General features: G+C 48.2%; 1 protein-coding gene across 1 annotated transcript; it reads right to left on the bottom strand.

Annotated features, from left to right (window-relative positions):
- Positions 1–2,273: 2,273 nt before the first annotated feature.
- Positions 2,274–16,205, bottom strand: PNP (purine nucleoside phosphorylase). Its single transcript, XM_064670716.1, has 6 exons — positions 16,078–16,205; positions 12,605–12,774; positions 12,198–12,301; positions 10,743–10,918; positions 7,547–7,737; positions 2,274–6,619 (listed from the first exon to the last, which is right to left on the bottom strand). Exons 1-6 carry the CDS (start codon positions 16,098–16,100, stop codon positions 6,402–6,404), a joined length of 882 nt encoding a protein of 293 aa, XP_064526786.1. The 5' UTR covers positions 16,101–16,205; the 3' UTR covers positions 2,274–6,401.
- Positions 16,206–20,532: the final 4,327 nt, after the last annotated feature.

Here is a 20,532-nt window from a genome sequence, read left to right as displayed (position 1 = left end):
TGGGATGCCAGGATACTGGGACACCAGGATGACAGGATACTGGGACTGGGACACCAGGGGCAGCACCGGGCACTGGGGTCGGCAGCCTGTGCCTTGCCACTTGTCCCTGCCTTGTCACCTCCCCCTGCTCTGTGCCACCTGCCCTGCCCCATGTCACCCACCCCTGCCCCATGTCACCCACCCCTGCCCTGTGTCATCTATCCCTTTCCTGTCACCTAGTCCTGCCCTGCCACCTCCTCCTGCCTGTCACTCCATCCCTTCCCCAAGTCCCTGCATCCCCTCCTGTGCCCTCCAGCCTCACCCCTGTCACCATGTCCCTTCCCTGTGTCACCCCACCTGTGCCACTGTCCCTTTGCCTCACGGCAGCTTCACACCTCATGATTTGGGGGTCCTGGTGGGAGGAGCAGGGCCAAGGCAGTGCCTGTGTCACCACCACCCAGGGACCATGCCATGGCCACAGCAGGGCTGTCACTCACCACCCAAGGACACAAAACTTGGACTGTATCCATCTTTTGGAGGAAAAACCAAGGAACCTCCAGATCAAGGCTCTGCCATCCCTGCTGGAACAGAGCTCCTTGGAGGGATGGGAGTGATGCTCAGCCCAAAAAACGTTTCCCACCCTGGCTGCCTTTGCTGCTCGCCAGCTCATCGTGGGATTCTCTTTTCCCAAGTTTCCCCAAATTGCAGGGAAATTTCCAGGCCCAAACAAACAGCCACACGTGGGGTTTGTCACTGGCTCCAGCGCAGCCTGCCCAGGGGAAGCGTTGCCATGGCTACGGGGGGGGGGAATTCAGATCCAGCAAGAAGGCTGAGCCGATGGAAGTGCTTAATTAAAGATGAGAAGGCACCAGGGAAGTTCAGATGTGTGCAGAGCAGGGACGGAGTTGGCAGCAGGCAGCTGTCCAGGGGACTGCCCATCCTGCCAGCTGCTGGCACCTTTTATTTTTATCTCTTGGCCAGAAAAAAAGTGAGGTGCCCCCCACGAATGGCAGGGGATGCAGGCTTGGGGACTGGGGGAGCTGAGTGCAATGGAGGTGGCACCAAACCTGGCTCTAATGCCGTGGGAAGCTGGGGCAGGGCAGGACACCCGACTCCAGGCATGGGAAGGGAGATGCTGCACCAGCATCCCACGAGGAGAGCCAGACTGGGACACCAAGCAGCAAGATGGCCTTCTCCTTCTCCCTGTTGCACAACACAGCCTTCAGGCACACATGACATGCTGAAGGGTGCCCTGGGTATTCCATTCACATTTCCTGAGCTCTGGCACAGAGATTAGACCCAAAAAAACATTCTTTTTCCCATTATCGCAGAGCAATTTTCCCCAGCCGAGCCCACTGCTTTTCTATCCCCCTCCCTCCAGAGCAGTTTTTTTCCTGGGGGCTGAGAGGGGACACTCACTGCCTCTGTAGGGCTGGATTTAGGGATGTGTCTCCAGTTGTGCCCAGGCTGGGGAGAGAAGCAGCACAGGTACCTGACACTGGTCCATCTTCTGCTCCACAGGGAGCAGAGCCCCAGCACAGGGATGGCTCTGAGTCCAGCCCATCACAGTCCCACTGCTCCACGATGCCCAGGTCTCTGCTAACAAAGAGACAAGGTTGGCCCAAGGTGGGACCTGGGAGCAAAATTTGGGCTCTGGGTGCACTCCCTGCCTTCTCTGGGGAAATACTTTCCTGAGCTGCCTCCGTGAAGCAGCCGGCAGGAAAAGGGGCTCGTTGCTGCAGGAAGGGATTTGCTAAGGCTGAGAAAGACTTCTAGAGAGGGTTGTGAAGCTTCAGGCAAGGAAAGCAAGTGATGATTGTTCTTCTGTTTGAAGCCATCTCCCACAGGAGTGTCTGGGCACAGGGCGTGTCCCCTCTGCAGGAGAAAAGGCTGGATGGTTCCCTCCAGCCTTCACCCACGTCCCAGCTCTTAAATTACTTCCTAGGTTGGATATTAGAAAAAGTTTCTTCACCCAGAGGGTGGTCAGGCACTGAACAGGCTCCCCAGGGCAGTGGTCACAGCACCAGCCTGACAGAGCTCAAGGAGTGTTTGGACAACACTCTCAGGCACATGGTGTGATTCCTGTTGTTGTCCTGTGCAGGGCCAGGAGCTGGATTCAATGATCCTTGTGGGTCCCTTCCAACTCAGGATATTTTATGATTCTCTCTGAACATGCCATCAGATTTTGGAAATTGCAGCCCACCATGCTGCTGAGAGAGTCAGATTTTAATTCAGCAGTGCTCCAAGATCAGCCCTGTTGCCGTGACCCACATCACTCCCCCCTGCTCTCCACATTCATTGTGGCAGGCAAGAGTTTAATTCTTTTCAGCACATGAAATCCATGCAGTGAAGACCTAAAGCTTTCAGAAAAAACCCGAACAACACAGAACTATAGCAGAACCCCCTTAATTCAGCTGCAGGATTTCAATAAAGAGAAACATCTAAGGGAATTTTGATAACTTGAAGGCAAGGCACACGCTCGCTGCCGAGCTGAGGCAGACAGCACAGGCTTTTAAAAGCTTTCTGATTTACTTTTATATAAGAAAGAACGCAAAAGGCAAACCTCATGTAAAAGGAAGTCTGGAAAACCGAGCCTTGCAAAGGAAACAGGATGGATCACATCACCAATTTTTTGGGGTTGCAAGGTTGTTTTGCAGATAACAGCAGAGATCTCTGCTTAAACACTCATTATATGGTCCAGCCAAGGGCTCTGGCAGAGATTTCTCCTCTTGGCCTCACACTTTCATGTGGATCCCACATCCATATAACACCTCCATCTTCTCCAGGGGACTGGAAGCAGCAGGAACTCATGATCCAAAAAGCTTTCTCTGGAACGGTGAGCAAGGAAAAGGAAAAGGCTGGCAGAGAGGATGGGCCAGACTGGCTCATGGATCCATGGCTGTGAGGGAGTAAAGGAGGAGCTGTGCCAGCTGTGCCCTGCATGGACACAGGTTTTCCATGGATCCCCCTGCCATGGGTAGAGCTTCATGGGACAGCCCGTGCTGGTGGCATTCCCAATCCAGCCAGCATCATCATGCAATCTGGGGCTCTTTTACCACCTGCCAGGTTTTTTAGCTTTTTGTGCATCTTCCAGCTTATCCCTATGACCATAATGCCCTGGACTGCAGAAGCAGGTAAGGGGCCCAGAGGACAGGAATGAAGAAAGCCAAAGTTGTTTCACAACCTACTCATTTCAGCCGTGGATGTGGCCAGAAAGCACCAAGAGCACTAAACAAAGGCACAGCACCAAGGAACCCGTGTCCTGCCTCCAGCACAGGTGACTTGCTGCACTGGCACCACCACAGCCCACCACACCTTCCAGCTGCTCAAAAATTAGTCCAGGTCCTTCGGTTCTTGGTATTTTTTCCATAAGTTCCTCAGCCTGGTGGGATCAGTAAGAAATACCTGCACAAAGTGCTGGTCAAACATTGGTCCTGCTTGTCCAGAGCTTTGAGCTCTGGCTCCCCAGGGATGTGGTGCTGTGGGGTCCCCCAAGGATATCCTCCAGCCTGGGGTTGAGTGCAGGAGTGCTGAGCACCTCCTTCTTTTCTACACAACGGCCTTGGCACAGCAAACAAAAACACTCTTTTCAGGATCACAGCAGGTTTTATTCCCTCAGTTTCTTCCCCACACATCTTATTTGCCTTGCACCACTGTATTTCAGACTTTTGAAATTCACCAGCACTTAAAAAACCTCAAAAAATTGTATTAAAAGTATCTCCAAAGCCAGACGAGCCCCCTCTGTTAACTGTATTCTCCCTCTCCCCCATAAAGCATGAATAAGATCCTTTCCAAAGTGCCCAGGGCATCTTCCCTCTCATCACTTACAGGGACAAAAATGAGGACACTCATGCAGAGTTTGGGCCATCCAAGCCAACCCCGAGCAGCAGAAAGAAGAGCCCCAAACTGTTTAAGGGCTCAAACGCTATTTAGAAAACATTTCTTAAAAAAAAAAAAAAAAAAAGACATAATTTGCCCAAGGTTTAGTTGCAGGGTGATTTTCAGATTCAATTTTAAGTCGCATTTAAGCCACATTCAGGCACAAGAGCAGGGGATCTGCCTCCGGTACAGCTGCAGAGAGAGGCAGGCCCGGCCTGCTGGAAGCAGGTGCTGCTGCCAAGCCCCTCTTCATCTCAAACCCCGCCTGAGAAGCACCAGCACAACAGCAGGTTTTTTTGGATGCTTCCCTTCACATCACAGCCCAGCCTGACTCTGATTAATTAATGGAGCCTGCTGAAATCCCAGCCTTAGCTACTCTGGCTGCTGCCAGCTACAGCGAGCTGCACAGCTGCCTTCCACTCCCACTTGAGAGACTTTGTATTTACCAAGTATTAATTAGATGAATGTGAAGCACCATTTTCCAGGCAGGGGAAATCATCTGCTCTCTCCCTGCCCTGTAGCAAGCCCATACTGAGGCAAGTCTGAAAAGGGAGCAGGTAGAAGTGGCTCCTCCCTGCTCTGCACATCTGGCACTTTTCGTATTTCGCTGCTTGTGCTGCCCCACGTGACAAGCACTTCACTCCTGCTAGATCTGAAAAGGCAACAGCCCTGTGGAAGATGGAGTTGGAGTCTCTCCCCCTCTGCAGAAAACCACAAGAGCTGGTCCTCGAGACTGCCCTGACAGTCAGAGCCACCAAATGGAAAGAGCTGCTGTCTCTGAGGGCTCCTCCAAGAACCAGGAGCTGCTGAACAAGTGACTCTGCCAGAAAAGCACAAGCAATGAATCCTCCCCCTCCAAAAGTCCTCCAGACCAGGCTGGGCAGATATTTGTCAGGAATGAGCACAGGTAACCCTGCCCACGAGAAGAGATCTCCCAAGATCTCCCCCACTCCTGAAGTGCTGTCATTTCATGGAAGACATTCAAGGCACAGCTGTTCCTCCTGGTGGCAATATCTGCACCACGGATGCTGCAGTCAACACCAGTAATTGCAGCATGAAGGGCTTCAAGCAAATACCCATTTGGAAAAAAAAACTGGAAGAAATGTCAAGGAAGGCTGAAGGCTGTGACAGAGGGCAAGCGTCAGTGGTAAACAACTGATCAGCTAAATTTAGGAAGGCAGGTTGGGAGCTCTCCATGACCAGTTGGGTGTCTTCAGTTCAGACCAGTGAGTCAACTGAAAACATTTAACTGTGACCGTGATGGGCTTTATAGAGAACTCCAAGATAAATGAAGGGAAAAAGGTTATCTAATAATTACAGTCACTGTTTCACATCCAGCTGCATCCACGGCTCAGCCTGACCTTTGAGGAACAATGAATAATGCACCATTCTGGTGAATGTTCCCCTTCCTTGATAGACCATCAGCACGCTGGTAAAAGAGAGCCTCTCCTGTTTGTCCTTTGCTCACTGCTTGGCTCAACTTCTTTATGTAAGAGGACCTGGAAAGCCAGAAAAATATCACACCTGCTCCAAAATATTTCCACTGTAATTTCACATTATTAAACTCCTCAGACCATTGGTGCTCCAACATCTGCTGCAGGAGAAGCAGCACTGGAGCAAAGCTGTTGTGAAACACTGGGTCAAACTGATCTCTCTGTCCTGTGACACCAACAGGGAACCAATCTCCAATGCTCAAGCTACTGATCTCCAAGACATCCAGAAACAGAAAGAACACATCCAGGCAGAGCTGGACCTGGATTTCTGTTTTGGCCATGTTTACATGGTGCACAGTTAGGTCATGCCTTGTTGTTGGGCTGCATTTTCATCCCCTGTAAATTGAGACAGAGCAGAGAGGTGTGAGGGGTGCTGGGGGAGAGCTGAATTGTAGCAAACAGCTACTGAGCTCTGCAGCTGGTCACGAGAGGCCAAGAATGAGCAAAGTTGGGACTTTCTGGGAGACCATCTGGCATGGTAAGGGAGCACAACCCCATGCATGGGAATGCAGTGGTTTTCCAAGCTGTAAAATCAATTGCAATTCACTTGCTCTGCAGCACTGCCTGTTCCAGGCAGATCTCACCTTTAGCCTGGCCTGTTTCATGTATCCAAAATCCAGAGTCTTCTTGTGGACTTCCACTGGCTTCAAACCAGGCCCCACCAAAGCAGGCCCAGCAGGCACCAAGCCCCAGGACCAACTGTTGACAGGCTCCTGTGGCAATGGGGGAGCAGAGGCTCGGGGCAGGAGGGTGTTGTGCCAAGAGAGACAGCAGAACGAGGGGGAGCTGGAGCTCACATTGCTAACACTGGGGCTTGGGAATGTGCCAGAGTGTTTAAGTGCCAGCAACCTGCTTTGGCCACTGGCTACTAACAAGGGGATCATTCTGGCAGGATTCAAAGCAAACCTCTGCACCTGTTCAGACAAAGCACAAAGATAAAGAGGTCTATTCAAAGGGAGGAGAGCAGAAGGGGACAGTCCCACCAATGGCTCTCCCCCAGCACTTGCTAGTGTTCACACGTTAGGATATGAATGCTGAATGGCTGGGGGGTCACAGGGAGTTTGTGCTTTCCCCCAGCTTCCCCAGGAGGTGTGTGACCAGTTTCTGCAGGGCCTCAGCCCTGACCACCGAGACGCGCAGCACTTCCTCGTGGTTGGCTTTCTCCTGGCTGTCATAGCTCATCACCACTTTGTTGGTGATGAGGGAGATCCCAAGGACTCGGAGGCCACAATGCCTGGCCACAATCACCTCTGGGACAGTGCTCATGCCTGTGGTGGGAAAGGAAAGGACCAGAATGAGTCAGGATTTACACCAAACAAAATCTCCCCAAGGCTGCAAACCACGATCCTACCTCCAAAGCACATGCCCTTGTCTCCTTCCCCCCACCTCTCTGTTCCTGAGCCCTACAATAGTTAAAGGCTGTAACTTAGAAGGCTCAAATAGCTGCAGCACTACAGTTACAACTCTGCTCAGCACAATAAACCTCCTGCATTTGATCCCTGAGCCACAGCTCCCTCCTCAAGACGTGTCAGGCTGCTTGCAGCCTTGCTGAGGGAAGTACTGATGTGCTGTGTCATTTGGCTCTTCTCTTCCCCAGCTAAATAACCTATTGCAAAGAAAAATGGCTTTGAGGGGAGCTGAGCTCCTTTCCTCACACACAATGAAACTGCAAAGTATTAATGAACAGACTTCCACAAGCCGGGGGCCAAGCTGGAGGAATCATATGGATCATGGCCCTTACTTTCCTTGTGCATAGTTGGGAAGGTATCCATGATTACTGTTCCTAAACAAGACTCTTATGGAGGGCTGGCTTGTAGGGAGAAAGCACAGTGAAAATCTGCACGGTGTCAGAATTTAAAAAAAAAAATAAATTAGAAAAAGACTTTTTTTCTGATTGGGCCCCACTCAGCTCTGGTGAAGTGGAGCCATCTGAGCATAAGAGACTTGTGTTTGGGAAACAAACGCAATGTTGTGCTGGCATCCCTGCCCTGGGCAGCCGTAAGCACGGGGACTTTCTGCAGATCCACCCAAGGAGCTGCACTAAGCCACTGCAGAACGAAGCAGGAACACACAGAGCTTGTTTCTCCAGCCCCAGGAGACTTAAGAGACTCAAACACTGAAGCAAGTCAGCCTTGAGTAGAATTAACTGTATAATCCATGTGCCCAACCAACCCTGCCAGCCCAGCCTGGCTCACCCACGGCGTCGGCTCCCAGCGCCTGCAGCACCCGGCACTCGGCGACGGTCTCGTAGCAGGGCCCGGCCAGCACACAGTACACTCCCTCCCGGGTGAAGCTCAGGAAGCCCAGCTCCTGGGCACTCTCCTTTGCCAGGCCCAGCAGATCCTGTTCATAAGCATCTGACATGCAGGGAAACCTCACCCCGAACCTGCAAGGCAGTAAAAGGACACGGCCGTGTGACACCGCGACCTTCCCCCCCGTCGGAGCCCAGGGGTGCTCATCCTTTGGGGAGAGGGGAAATGTCAAGGGCAGAGCAGCCCCTCTCATTCTGCCCTTATCATCAGAGCATTCTCAAATCAGAGAATCATAGAATAGTTTGGGTTTGAAGGGGCCTTTAAAGGCCATCTCATCCAAACCCCTGCAGTGAGCAGGGACATCTTCAACTAGATCAGATTGCTCAGAGCCCCGTCCAACCTGACCTTGAATGCTTCCAGGAACAGGGCATCTACCACCTCTCTGGGCATGACATTTCTGCTAGATCTGATCACCCAAAACTCTCAGCACACAGAGGTTATGGCTGTTGGAAGGTCTGACACTGCTTATTTACTGCACAAACCCTCCTGAAATGGTCAATCAATTCCCTTTGTCTCCAGGGAGCACTGATGGCCAGTTCTCTCTCTCCCCAGCAATTGCTCATAGTGACTTTTAAACACTGTCCACCAAACAGTTGCTGCCCTTTGGGCTCCCTGAGGCACAGAGTCCCACAGGCTGTCCCAGGGAGGGGGTTTGAGCAGGGCCTGATGGAGCACCAGCCACCACATTTAATTCCCACCCCAGCAGGCAGCTCCTAACATCTTGGAGCTCCAGGGCCATATTTTAGGTAGCCTTCATCCTCTGCTTCAAGGCTGGGTCTCTTGCTTGCCTTAGGTCTTAAGATAACAGCTCAGTCCTGCTCCTGATGGAGTGAATCTTTCTACTGGCTCATGGAGAGCAGAGTAGATGGCAAAGATTGTTATGCTGCCACTGAGGAAACCTGGAAAATAAACTCCCAGCCAAATTCACCAGTGCAGTTCAGTAGGAGTGGACCAGGTCCCTCATTTAGGCTATTAAAGCTCCTGCTTGTCTACATGTTCTTCCAGCTGAATGCTTGGGGCAGGAGGTGGCTTATTTTGTTTTTATAAACAATAAATATTATATAAATAAAAACAAACTTTCCCTTCTGGTCAAAGGCAATAAGTATTCATCACTATGAAAATTGCTTCCCTTTCCTGAAGGATGGCCAGCAATGCAGAAGCCAATCTCTAATTTATTAAAAAAATATTATTTCCACATCACTTCATTGCCTCTGGTTTTGCTCTGTTGTGCTTAGATAAATCCTTCCCGGTAGCTCAGCTGGACAGGATTTTAGGAGTTTGCTCAGCTAAAGCTCTGCAATACTTTGAAACCTGATTCATAAAGACCTTTTGCCCATTTTGATGCCTTGGTCAGCAGTGCAAAAGTCACCTCCCAGAGCACTGCAGTCTTCACCAGGAAGCTGCCTTTGGGAGGCAATGAGGCAGCTCTGCTGCCTTTGAACGTTGTCCAGATGCAGTTGTTTGATTGGCGTTTCTCCTCCTGCTCCAGAGCAATTATGCAAGTCCAGAGAGCTTTAAACACTCCATGTGGCTTCTCTGCTTTTGATCATTCTTTCCTCCAACCCACAGCACTACCTACAAAGATGTAAAGATGTTCCACTTCAGATGGCTGCTGTCCTCTCGCCATGGAGTCGCAGCACAGTGGTTATTTCTCCCGAGGCAGCTGCCAGCACCTTTCAGACTCTTCACAAGCAGGAGCCGGGTCTGCTGTTACATCAGGAAGGAACTAACTAAGGGAAAGCCAGGCAGGCCACCTTATTCTCAGCAGAACTTTCTCTCTGGAAAGATCCAAGGACAATCCAGATGCCTGCCCGGCAAACATGTCCATTTTTCAGGATGAAGGTACCAACCCAACAACAGATTTAACCATCTTATTATCTGAACTCACTCTTTGCTCACAAACTACCACCTCCTTCAGCAGCCTGTCCTCTGGCTTCACATATCTGGCTGTCTCCTAGTCTTCTTTCCTGCCAGCTTGGTTAGGAAATAATTCTTGCTCCCGTTTTCTCCTTGTCACAATCCAGCCTCTTTCTTTCCTGCTTGTGACAGCGCTGGATCTTTACTGCTTCCATGTTGATTTTCCTGACAACTGATGTGCTTTCCTTTGCTCAGCCTGGATCTCCAGTGGATGTGTCCTCACTCTTTTTAGTCCCATTTGAGAGCCAAAGGGCTTCTCTTTGTGAGCACTGGTCCACCTGGAATGTAACCTCTCAGTGCCATGACCTTGCTCATGCTGGTTGCCTTCCACCCTACCAGACTGGTGGTGTCTTGGAAGAATTTTAGGATCATAAATTCATGTTGGAAGGGACCTCAAGGTCTCCTAGTCCAAAATCCCTCTCAAAGCAACTTTATGCCCAGTGGCAACTGCAGTCTGGGGTGAGGATATGTTGGAAGCTCCTCTCTGCACTGGCCACAGGGTAAAGATTCTGCTACACAGCCAGTACAGGAAACCTGAGTGCCCAGCTCAACCAGCAGCTGGTCACTCTCGTAGATCTAGAGGTCTCTGAAGAAGCTGCCAAGACAACCTCCTCTCATCAGAGCAATGCCTTCAGTGAATCCATTCTGTTAACAATGGAACCCCAGTTTAACAGCCTGGATACAAGTGTGGTTATCAGGAGATCAGAGGTTTTATCTTTGCCCTGCTCTCACTGCCTGGCCTCTGTTGTACCCCTTCCATCACACCAGGAATGGCTGTTGGTAAACACAGGCTGGGGACACTGCAGTTCACTGACTGCTCAATTAACAGGAACCAGCAGAGAGAGGGGCTGACAAGAAGAGACAGCAGTGGGTCTCTGGCAGATGGTGCAGCTGGTCATGTCAGGAGAGGATCAGAAGCCTACTTGCATGGCACAGAACCTTCTGGGCTTGTAAGAGTAAGCAACAGCCAAGGCAGGGTGCTTGGGGAGGGCAGGGCAGGTGGCACAGCACACACAGCTATTGCTTTAACTCTTCCCTTGTGCATACCTGGAGCCAGACTCTACTCTCAGTAAATATCTGTCAGCAGGCACAACAGGCAGCCCCAGCCTGTGGCTGGAGGAAGAAAGGATTAATTGGTAACATGGAGCTGATGCCTTCTTACCTCTCATCATTTGGTCCACGCAGTGGATTCTGCCCTCCCAAGCCAAACAAGCTGATGTGGTCTCTTATGAACATGATGTCCCCCACTTGGAAGTGGGGATTCAGTCCTCCAGCAGCATTTGTGACAATCAAGATCTCCACTCCCAGGAGAAAGAAGACCCTGATGGGAAAGGTGACCTGGAAGAACCAAAGGCACGTGTGCAATGAATATCACAGCCAACAGACAGCTACTGCTACTGCATTTGTAGTATCACAATTGGGGGGTGCAAAGAAGGGTCTATATACAGAGACAAACCAACTTTCTCCAATTCTAAACATTCCTCTAATCTAAACAGAATTTTAATGGTTTTTAAACATATTAAAACCTAATCTTGTAATGAACACCATTAAAATCCAAGCCCACACTTCCCGCAGTTGTGCTAAGGTCAAATGAAGGTGGTACAGAAAGAACATGCAGATAGTTCTTCCTCACTGCCAAGGTCTTGCAGAGATCAAACCACTGTGCTGACTGAAGTGACTACTTATGCATATAGCCCTGGAGTGCAATCCAAAGTTAAGGAAAAATTGGGAACTGGAAAAAAATTTTAACAGTTTTATTTTGAGGAGTCACAAAGGAACTGGGATGATAGCTGCTCTCTCTCAAGTGCTAGAGAGGCTGTGAGCAGAAAATTTCCCAACTGTGGACACCACTTCTTTAAGAAACTAGTTAATTTTAACAGACAAACATGTCTTGATTAAACTAGTTACGTATTGAGTGATTTTAAAATAGTTGTTTTTCTGTAAAAAGCTGAGTGGTGCCAAATGTTGCAGTTTATACCCAAACACAAATCAACCTCAGCCACCTGGAAAATCTCAAAGCTATCCAAATAAAAAAAGAACACACAACACTGTCAGAGAGTAAATATTGTTGGTGTTTTCTAACAGAAATGTACATATGTGTATGTTAGGCAGCATAAATGCAATTATCCACACACTCCTATATGTGAGCTGGGAGGGTATAGCAAGTTGCAGTAGCCAGGGAGTTTTTTCTAGGGGAAAAAAAAAAAGCTGTAAACTATACAAATGCAAAAGAAGATTAAAATAGATTATTCTTATCAGAGTTTTCTGGTTGCTGATTTAAATCGTGATTAAACTGCCTGAGTTAAAGAATGTAAATTAATCTGCCTTGTATGATAAACTGTTTTCCCCTGCAAGTATAACAGGGTTAGCCAATTTGTGTAGCTGCACAGCATCACCTTCACCCAGTAGAAGCCTCTTGGTTTGAACTCCCAATTTTATTTTCCGGGGAGAAATCTGAAATCTAAGAAAGACCCATTTCAAGAGCAACGCCAGTTCATCGTGAGAGCTAACAATGTGCAGCTGGACAGCAAAGCAAGCAGTCGCTTTTGCACTTTTTTCCCTTTTTTTTTTTTTTTACACTCCCCCTGCCTGAGTGTTTCCCTCGAGGAGGACTCACCGTGCTGACAGAGTAGCCTTCGTAGGAGTGGAAACGCCCCTGCATGCACAGGCAGGGCTGCCCGCTCAGCTCCCCAAACACCAGCCTGCCCACGTGCCCTGCAACTGCAAACCAACACAGCGTCACCTCACTCACAAGCCTTGAGGCCTTGGGGCTTCAGAGGGGTCTGCCAGGCCATGGCTTTGCTCTGCAGCGAGAGCAGGCGCTGGGAGCCGAATAAATAAATAAACACATATTTCTGTGCTACGGTGCTTATGTTTTTTCACTCTGAGCACGCATTTCAGCACCGAGGGACTGGCGTGCAGGGCGATGCCGAGCGGTGCACGTTGACTCCAGTGATCTCTGTGTGAGGCTGTGCTGCAGGGCTGCCCAGGGGTGGGACGCTGGTGCCCTGGGGTTGTGCTGACCTGTGCTCCGTGGGAAGTGAGGGATGTCCTCGTAGGGAAAGACTGTCTTGTTGTCCAACACCTCAGCCAGGCCTCCCAGTCCGGATCCGCAGATGATGGCGATTTTTGGGCGCTGGACGGTTCGGGCACGTAACCAATCTGCTGTTTCCTTGTACACCTCATAGCTGTTTCTGCAGAAGGAAAACAGGTCAGGGGGACGGACTATCAACCCATTCAAAGAACAAGCTTCAAAGGATACAAGTCCTGAAAAGGTGCAAAGAAAAGGAAATTTCATTAAGGCTATAATAATAGAAGCTTCACTGCTATTATTGAAGATGTATCGCTTTTAATCTCATGTATATACCCAGGGAAGGCATTTGAATCATCTTTGCCGGTTTCATTCTGTCATTGAAGAATGGCTAATGATACCTAGATCACAGAAATGTCACAAGGCATAACCACTCCTGCTTCTGATGGGCTCTGGTCTTTCCAGAGTTACTGAAGGAAGGCAAAAGCACAGTTAGACTGAGAAATTGCAAACTATATGAGTGTGCACAGGCATGTGCAGCCTGTAATGGGGAAATCCAAGAGGATGGAACTCCAAAGGCACCTGAACAGCATGGCTGGAGTGCTGGGCTGATGAAAAAGCAGACACTGTCCTCTGCAGTAGCCTGACTACTGAGACATGGGGCAAGAATCACCTACAGAGATGGAGGAGCCAATCTCCCTAAGTGCTGAGTGCCATCAGCTCCCAGTGCCTCCTCCAGGGCCTGGTACCACACCTCAAACACCCACCTCCTCGATCCCTCGTGCCTTCAGCACAGGAGGATAAACATGGAGATCTCACTCGGCCTCTTCTCTCCCGCAGAGTGGGCAGGGGGCACAGCCTAGTCCTAGGCAAGAGGCCCAAGGACATCAGTCTACATCAAAACAAGTGAAAACCAGGAATTTGGGCTCCAGAGTTTATGCTGATTTAAGAGGGGGACTGCTCCAATACCTTGGCAAGAAAAGTCTTATCCAGCACTGAGCCCCCCTGCCAGAAGGTGAGATAGAAGCTGGCATTAGTGTGTACACTGTACAGTCGTGCAGCTGTCTCAGGGGAAGGGAGAGAAGTTCAATTTTTAACCTCTCAGCCCAGTATTCAGGTGCTTTAATCACAGTTTTGAAACACGATCAATAGGGAAATAATCCAATAATCCTGTTTCCAACAAGACAATGCAGATACCTCCTGAAAGTCAATACCAAGGTCGATTGGAAACTCTCCTCAAAAGCAGGGGCACCAACAGCAGTTCTTGGTAGCAACTCAGTCGTTACCATTGATGAGCAGAATTAATGACTGTACAAGGTAGAGGACAAGGTCCTGGAGTGAACAAACACAGGCAGGGGTAAAAAGGTTCTCTATATGAGAAGCTGATCTGCTTATTGAGAGGTGAGAGAATCAGACACTGCGAGGCCTCCAGTCAATTTTACATCACCTGCGATGCTGATAAGCACTCACCGTCTGCTTCATGAATGTTTATTTTTTGGTTGGTTTTTTTTTTAACCAAGTCTCTTGATTTCCAGAGGTTTAAACCTCAGTAATGTTGTGATGCTGCTGTCTGCAGCCTTAGAGGATATACAGAAAAGCTTTCACAGTGGTGCTCCTCACTCCGGGAGGTGTCAGGCCACTGACTAAGAGGATTTGACTGCCTGTGTACAACTGAGTCGTCCAACTGAGGTATCAGACACTGAAATAGAGGATCTCAAGACTATGTTTTTCCTTCCTTTATACTGACAGGGTAGGTAGTTATTGCACAGATATTTTCTGGGAGCTTTTCCTCTCCTAGCTGTCCAGCTCCTACTGCAAGTCCTGTCCAATGTGTTGCACAACAAATTTATGTTCCCAGTTACAAACTGTGATGTCAAAAATGCCCGAAAATATCATAAACCTGCAATCCAATAAGAAGAAATAACTTCCATATACATGGATTAAAATGAAGAGTCCTACTTAGCTGAAACACTTTTCAAAGGAAAAGTCTGGAAATGAGGAAGTTTATTTACCGTCACATATTGTTGAATTTTCCAAGTGTACCATGAGCTCCTGAAATAAGCAGGAGCTGTGAAAATGACATTAATGAGGTCTACACTTGACTATATTATCACTTGCTCCCAGACAAAAGCTTTAAAAGTGCTTTACATACATTAATGAACGATTTCACCCAATCTCTCCATTGAATAACTGTAATCCTTGTTTAGAAATTCAAGGGAACCAAGAGAATTTATATGTAATACCCAAGTTTTTGACATACCTGTGGCAGGCATGAGAAAAGAATGAGGTCACCAGGATCTGCTCTTCCTCTTGACCATAATCCCCTTTGTCTCCATATTTTTTTTTTTAAAAAGTGCATACACCCTTGCAAAATAACATTAAAGAATGGATATTATTCCTACATCCTCAGAAATTTTAGGAGTGCGGGATGAATCACTCGATGTCTGCTGAAGATATCGGGACTGACTGAGCTGTGCCAAGTTCCAGGGATTTTTTTTTTTTTCCTCTTCTTAAACAGAAGATATTAAAATACTTCTTATCCAAAGAACTAAAGCTCCAGTGCTCCACACATCTCCTTGCCTGGATGGAGCTCCTGTCCATCCCAAAGGCTTTGGGCACATCAGAGCTGTCCCTAGTGCTGAGAGCACAGCCACGCCAAAATTAATCTGCCTGCAGTATTTGGTGTTCAGAAGCCTTCCAGATGCACACATCAAAGGGGCTGGCGAGCACTGATAATTTCTGTGAGATACCTGCACAGCAGGAGCAGAGGGGGAGCTCGATCTGCGGGTCACCAACCACATTGTTCAGCCTGGAACCGCGTGAGCACGAGGCCCGTGCGAGCTTTTTGACAGCTTGAATTAATACATGTAGCACAAAGGCCCCTCCAGCTACTCTGCCTCCAACAATGCACACCTAATAATAGTGCTCAGTAGCATCGCTTTGGATTAAATCACAGGATCAGCTGAAAACACAATCCCCTTTATTGTGATTGCTGTCATCCGCTGCGGAGACGCCTCTGTCGCAAAACACAGGACTGTCACCGGTGACAGATCTTTTATGGCACGAGAAACCCCACCCTCGTTGTGCTCCTGGGTCGGTTGAAAGCAAATCCACGTTAAAAAAAAAGCAGACACATCCCAATAAACAGCTAAAGCACTGGTTTGGGGGCACGCAGCCATACGTATTCGCAGCCCGTGCCTCTCCACATGAGATATTGTCTCTCCTGGCCCATAACCCCTCCCAAGGTCACCTACCGCTGCCATATTTCATAATACCAGCACCTGGCACAGGCAGATGGCCAGATTCCTCTTCAATAATATGATGTTTACTTCTGAGCAGCCTTTGTCTGACATTTATTGAGTGCCCAGTAGGAAGGAGAGGAAAGCGAGGTGAGGAAAAGCGATGCAATTCACCAGCCCCTTTCCAGCCAGGATGTCTGTGCATCCCCTGTTTCACAGCACCTTACCTGTCTTCCTCAGCATAGGCCATCCTCCTCCTCTCTGGTTAACCAAAAGAAGGGGATGGGTGCTGGAAAGGGAGCAGCAGGTTTTTGTTTGACCAAAGGGCAGAGGCCTGTTGAACCTGCAGAAGCTGCTGCTGCCTCTGTGAGTCCGGGAGGTGTGTCCCAGCTTCCCCCGAGCACCTCCAATCCCCGAGTAGGAGGGGCATGGCCAGGACATCTGCTTTTCTGGCCTCACCTCACATGACACACATGCTCTAGAGCTCCACAGAAAGCTCACACGCGACACGCACACTTTAGAATGCAGATTAAGCCTAGAAATTGCACACGCAGGCACACGACTGTGCTGACAAGGGATCTGCCTGGATTTGCACGCTCTTGCATCACCTGGGAACCAGCTGGTAGCTGCAGTCACCTGCTCCTTTGCAATTCCAACCCCTGGGAGCGTGGCATGAGCTCACTGGGAGCGTGCAGACTCTGCAGGATGACCCATGCCAGCCACCACTGCAATGAGACCTTTCCACAGCCCACACCATTGTCTCCCCATCCTTTCATGGCAGCCAGGGGTGATGACCCATTAGCTCCTCCCCCAGATTTGTTGGGGTTTTTTTTTGCTCACACATTTAATTGCCTCACCCTTCCCAAAAGGAAATACTGCCTTGAGAGGTGCTAAACCTCTGTTCAGCTGAGTATGGGAGACACGGGGAAAAAAAGTCAGAGGCCCCACCATCTGCCCCTCTACTTTCAGCTTTGCTTTATATGAAAACAAAGCTTAAAACAACCTTGTCCTGTGGATCTGTTTGTGTGGCAGTGTATGATGCCAACAACTGATGTGAGCCACATTTTACAGAGAGCCAGAGATGTTTCCAAGACAATTGAATGCCAAAAAAATTCAAGAAAAGCAGTGATGAGTAGAGACCTGACATGCCCCAGATAAAAGGCCACAGCTAAAATATGCATTCACAGCTTAATAGATCCAGAGGGGACACATGGGGGTAGAATTTATAAATATCCCAAACAGGGACAAAACCTCAATCAGAACTTGTCAATTCCTAGACAAATCAGCCAGACATTTAAAAATAAAAATTAGAAAACTGGGCAGCACCCATTTCAAGTCTCATATTTCTTTTTGCTTCCATTTATCTCTACCTCTTGGTCTTGAAGACCCCACATCAAACATCCCATTTGTTGCCCCAGAAAACTGTCTCAGAGAACTTCAAATTCAAACAAAGTAATAAAATGCAGCAAGAAAACCCCTGGGCATTTTTAGGGAGATATACACTTCATTCTGGAAAACAAAAACCCAGTGCTGGCCTTGACGCCAGCCCAGGCTGGGAGTCTGTAACAACCAGCAGAATTTAAGCATCGAATTCTGTTTTATTTCCTGAAGGTACAGTTGGCACTGAAGAAACAGAAAATGGATCTGATCAGAAACCATAATAAGGGCCCTTTTCCCTCAAGTTCTTGACCCTCTTCTCCCTTTCTTCTGTCTGTTCCCACTTCCACCACATTCTTACTTTCTCTTAGAAAGCTTAAAATGCCTGTTCTCTAAAGATAAGCAGGTGAGAGTGCTGCCACTTCAGGACCCAGCAGTACACTGCTGCCCTGGCGTGGTGCATCTTGCTCTCAGTTTGCTGGAGGCAGTGGAAAAAAAAATCAACATTAAGGGTCTAATATTGCTCTATAAATCATTTTCCCTTCTGTGCCCTATTTCTAACTCTGTTTTCACCACGTTCCCCCTCATTTTTCACACGTCTCCTTTTTGTCGTTCTCATTGCTGTCTCTCTGAACCTCAGTCATCTCTGTCTCTGCCTGCTCTGGGTGTATCCTCTGTTTTCTACAGTGTTGTTTTTCTGCACAAAACACAGCAGGCTGAGAGCAGAGATGGTTTGGGGCAGATTTAACTGCACCAAACCCTGTGCCCAAAGAAGGCCCACACTGCTTAGCCATGAGCCACCGTGCCAGAGGACCTAAACCAGGGTCTTAGAGCCACTTCCCAGCTCCCTCAGGTCTTTTTGCCCTCTGGAAGACCAAGCTCCTCTTGCCATCACTCAGGACTTCTTTGAAAGCCATTATTTGCTCCCATTAATTAAATTACAGAGCAATGTTAGGCCCATAACGTTGATTTTCCATACAGTTTGTTGGTATCAGCAGAGTTCTGATGCCCCCTGGATATGTTCCCTTCTTTAGCCTTAATCTGATTACGTTCATTAATCTGATTCTTTTTTGCAAAGCAGACAAGAGAGATCAGACAGCCTGAGAGCTCTTCCCAATTTGTCCTCGTCTAAGACAATCTCCTCCCTAGCTTGGATTTACATGGAAAACAGGATTATCAAAAAGGGACCATTTTATCTATCTTTCTGCAGTGTCTGGTATTCAACAGCAACAAAAATTAACTTGAGTTTTAACCTGTAATGCTGCATCGGCTGGACAAGGACGAGATAAAGATTCATCCTGCTAGGAAAAAATTAATTTGAGCACTGAGGGCATTCATGCCAATTAGACTGTAGGGAGTACTCCAGAGCAGATCTATCCAGAAAAATAAGCTATTGAATAGATTGCATAATCCCCAAAAAAGTATTGACGGTCTTCTGTCCTGAAAGAATCTCACTCATCTCTTTCTGTATGTATGTGTCTGCAGCAATTTGTATCTGTAATCCTGATTTTACTGACTTGGCTGTTGTTCAAGCCCTGCTTCTGTAGCTAGAACTTCAACTGCTACAGGATGCAGACACAATCACCTGAAATCATTTTCTAACACTGCTTTACATTCCTACAGCAATTTCTATCTAAAGAAGTGTCGTGAAGTATTTTGCAAGCATTTCATCAAAACATTTAATTAATGCTTTAGGGTAAGTCTCCCACTTCCCTGTGTGCTGACATTATCACAGCATCAAATTACCTTGCAGTCTTCTCACCCATACTGCACATCACTCCTTTGGGAAGGGGAACTGAGCTGCAGAAACATGAATGGGGTGTCTACACAGTGGGGACAACCCTGGTTAGCCCAGTCCAGAAGAAAATATCCCCCCAAAGCCCTACAGGCATTACCATACCCTTACAGGTGCAGTGCTCAACTGCCTAGGGGAATTTTTCCCAATTCCTTTCATCCTTAGAAAAGCCAGGATTCTGCCTCCGTGTTTTGGAGGAAGGTGAAATGGACAAAGCTTTGAAAGATTTTGCTTTTCTGCTGACTACCAAAAGCACAGGTTCCAGGTTTGATTAAGAAAAATCCCTAAATGCCAAGAACTAATCAGTTGTGGTTTTGCAGCAATTTGGAAACTCTTCGTTTGGGAAACTCATCACTGTTTGTACACTGGTTAGCCTGGACAGCCACTGGAGTGTCACCACCCACAGGAAAGTTAAATGAAATCAAATTATAAACCAGAAAAAGTTATTCCCCTACAGACCATTGTAACAGAAACCTCTAGCAAGATCTGCTGGAAGTGGTGCCCGTGCTGCTCACTGTTAAGTGGACAGAAAAGACACCTCTGACCAGAGCGGATGCAGCAAAGGGATGGCCAAGGGAACAGAAAAGCAGACATTCAAAGAGCTTGTCATGGTTAGCTGAGCAAAATAAGAGCAAAGCAATGCTCTGATGACAGCCTGAAAATGTTGCCATGGAGGCAGGAGAGATACAGAAACTTAAGACAGGCAGCGGGAAGCCAGGGAGATGCGTGTTCAGTTAGGCAAGACGTCAGAAAAAAGCTTCCAGCCGCCCAAAATGTGCAGCCCTGAACAGCCCTCCTGTGAGGGCAGTGAGGAAATGGCTTTTAGGGCAGAGATCAGTTAATGTAAAGGGTTTCATGATGTTTACTGGCAGGGAAGCAGACACAGCACTCACAAATTGTAAGCCAGTAAAAACTGGCTGTAAAAACTCACTGTCTTTATAAGACTCAGGCAGAAAGAGAAAGCAACTTGATGAAACCTGTGAATAAATGATACCACAGAAAACAGTAAAAGAGCAGAGATGCCTCAATACCAGCCAACACTTCCATCTTCCAGCCCTAGAAGAGGTGTCAAACAGCAAAGGATAAGGCTGGGGTTGTGGCCATGGGGGTTTGCAGAAGCAAAGGCACCTCTGTCAAGGAATTCAGTGAGAAAAGGTATAAAAAGGACCTTTTGGGGATTTGAGGGAAAGGAGTTGTACTTTCTGAAGGGATAAAACCAGCACAACCAGGGATCAGCACTATGTCAGGCTCAGGATGAATGGATGGGCTTTTTGCTTTGGAAGTGCTTTGAGGCAGGCAGAAAATCAGAGAGCTCAGGGGAAAGTGTGGTGGATGACTGAAACAACACTTTAGTGAGGATAAGTGGAAAAGAAACCACAGATCCTGGCAGACTAGAGACTACAAAAGGCCAGGTACCCCTCTGGCCCACAATAAACAGAAATGAAAAGAACTAAAAATTCTAAGGAATAAGGAAGAAATGCTTTCAGGCCTGTCACAGAAGAAAACAATT

The sequence above is a fragment of the Pseudopipra pipra genome, chromosome 14 (assembly GCF_036250125.1).
Source record: "Pseudopipra pipra isolate bDixPip1 chromosome 14, bDixPip1.hap1, whole genome shotgun sequence".
Classification (NCBI taxonomy): domain Eukaryota; kingdom Metazoa; phylum Chordata; class Aves; order Passeriformes; family Pipridae; genus Pseudopipra; species Pseudopipra pipra.
Note: the sequence above shows the minus strand (reverse complement) of the source record. Positions and strands in the feature narration are given on the sequence as shown.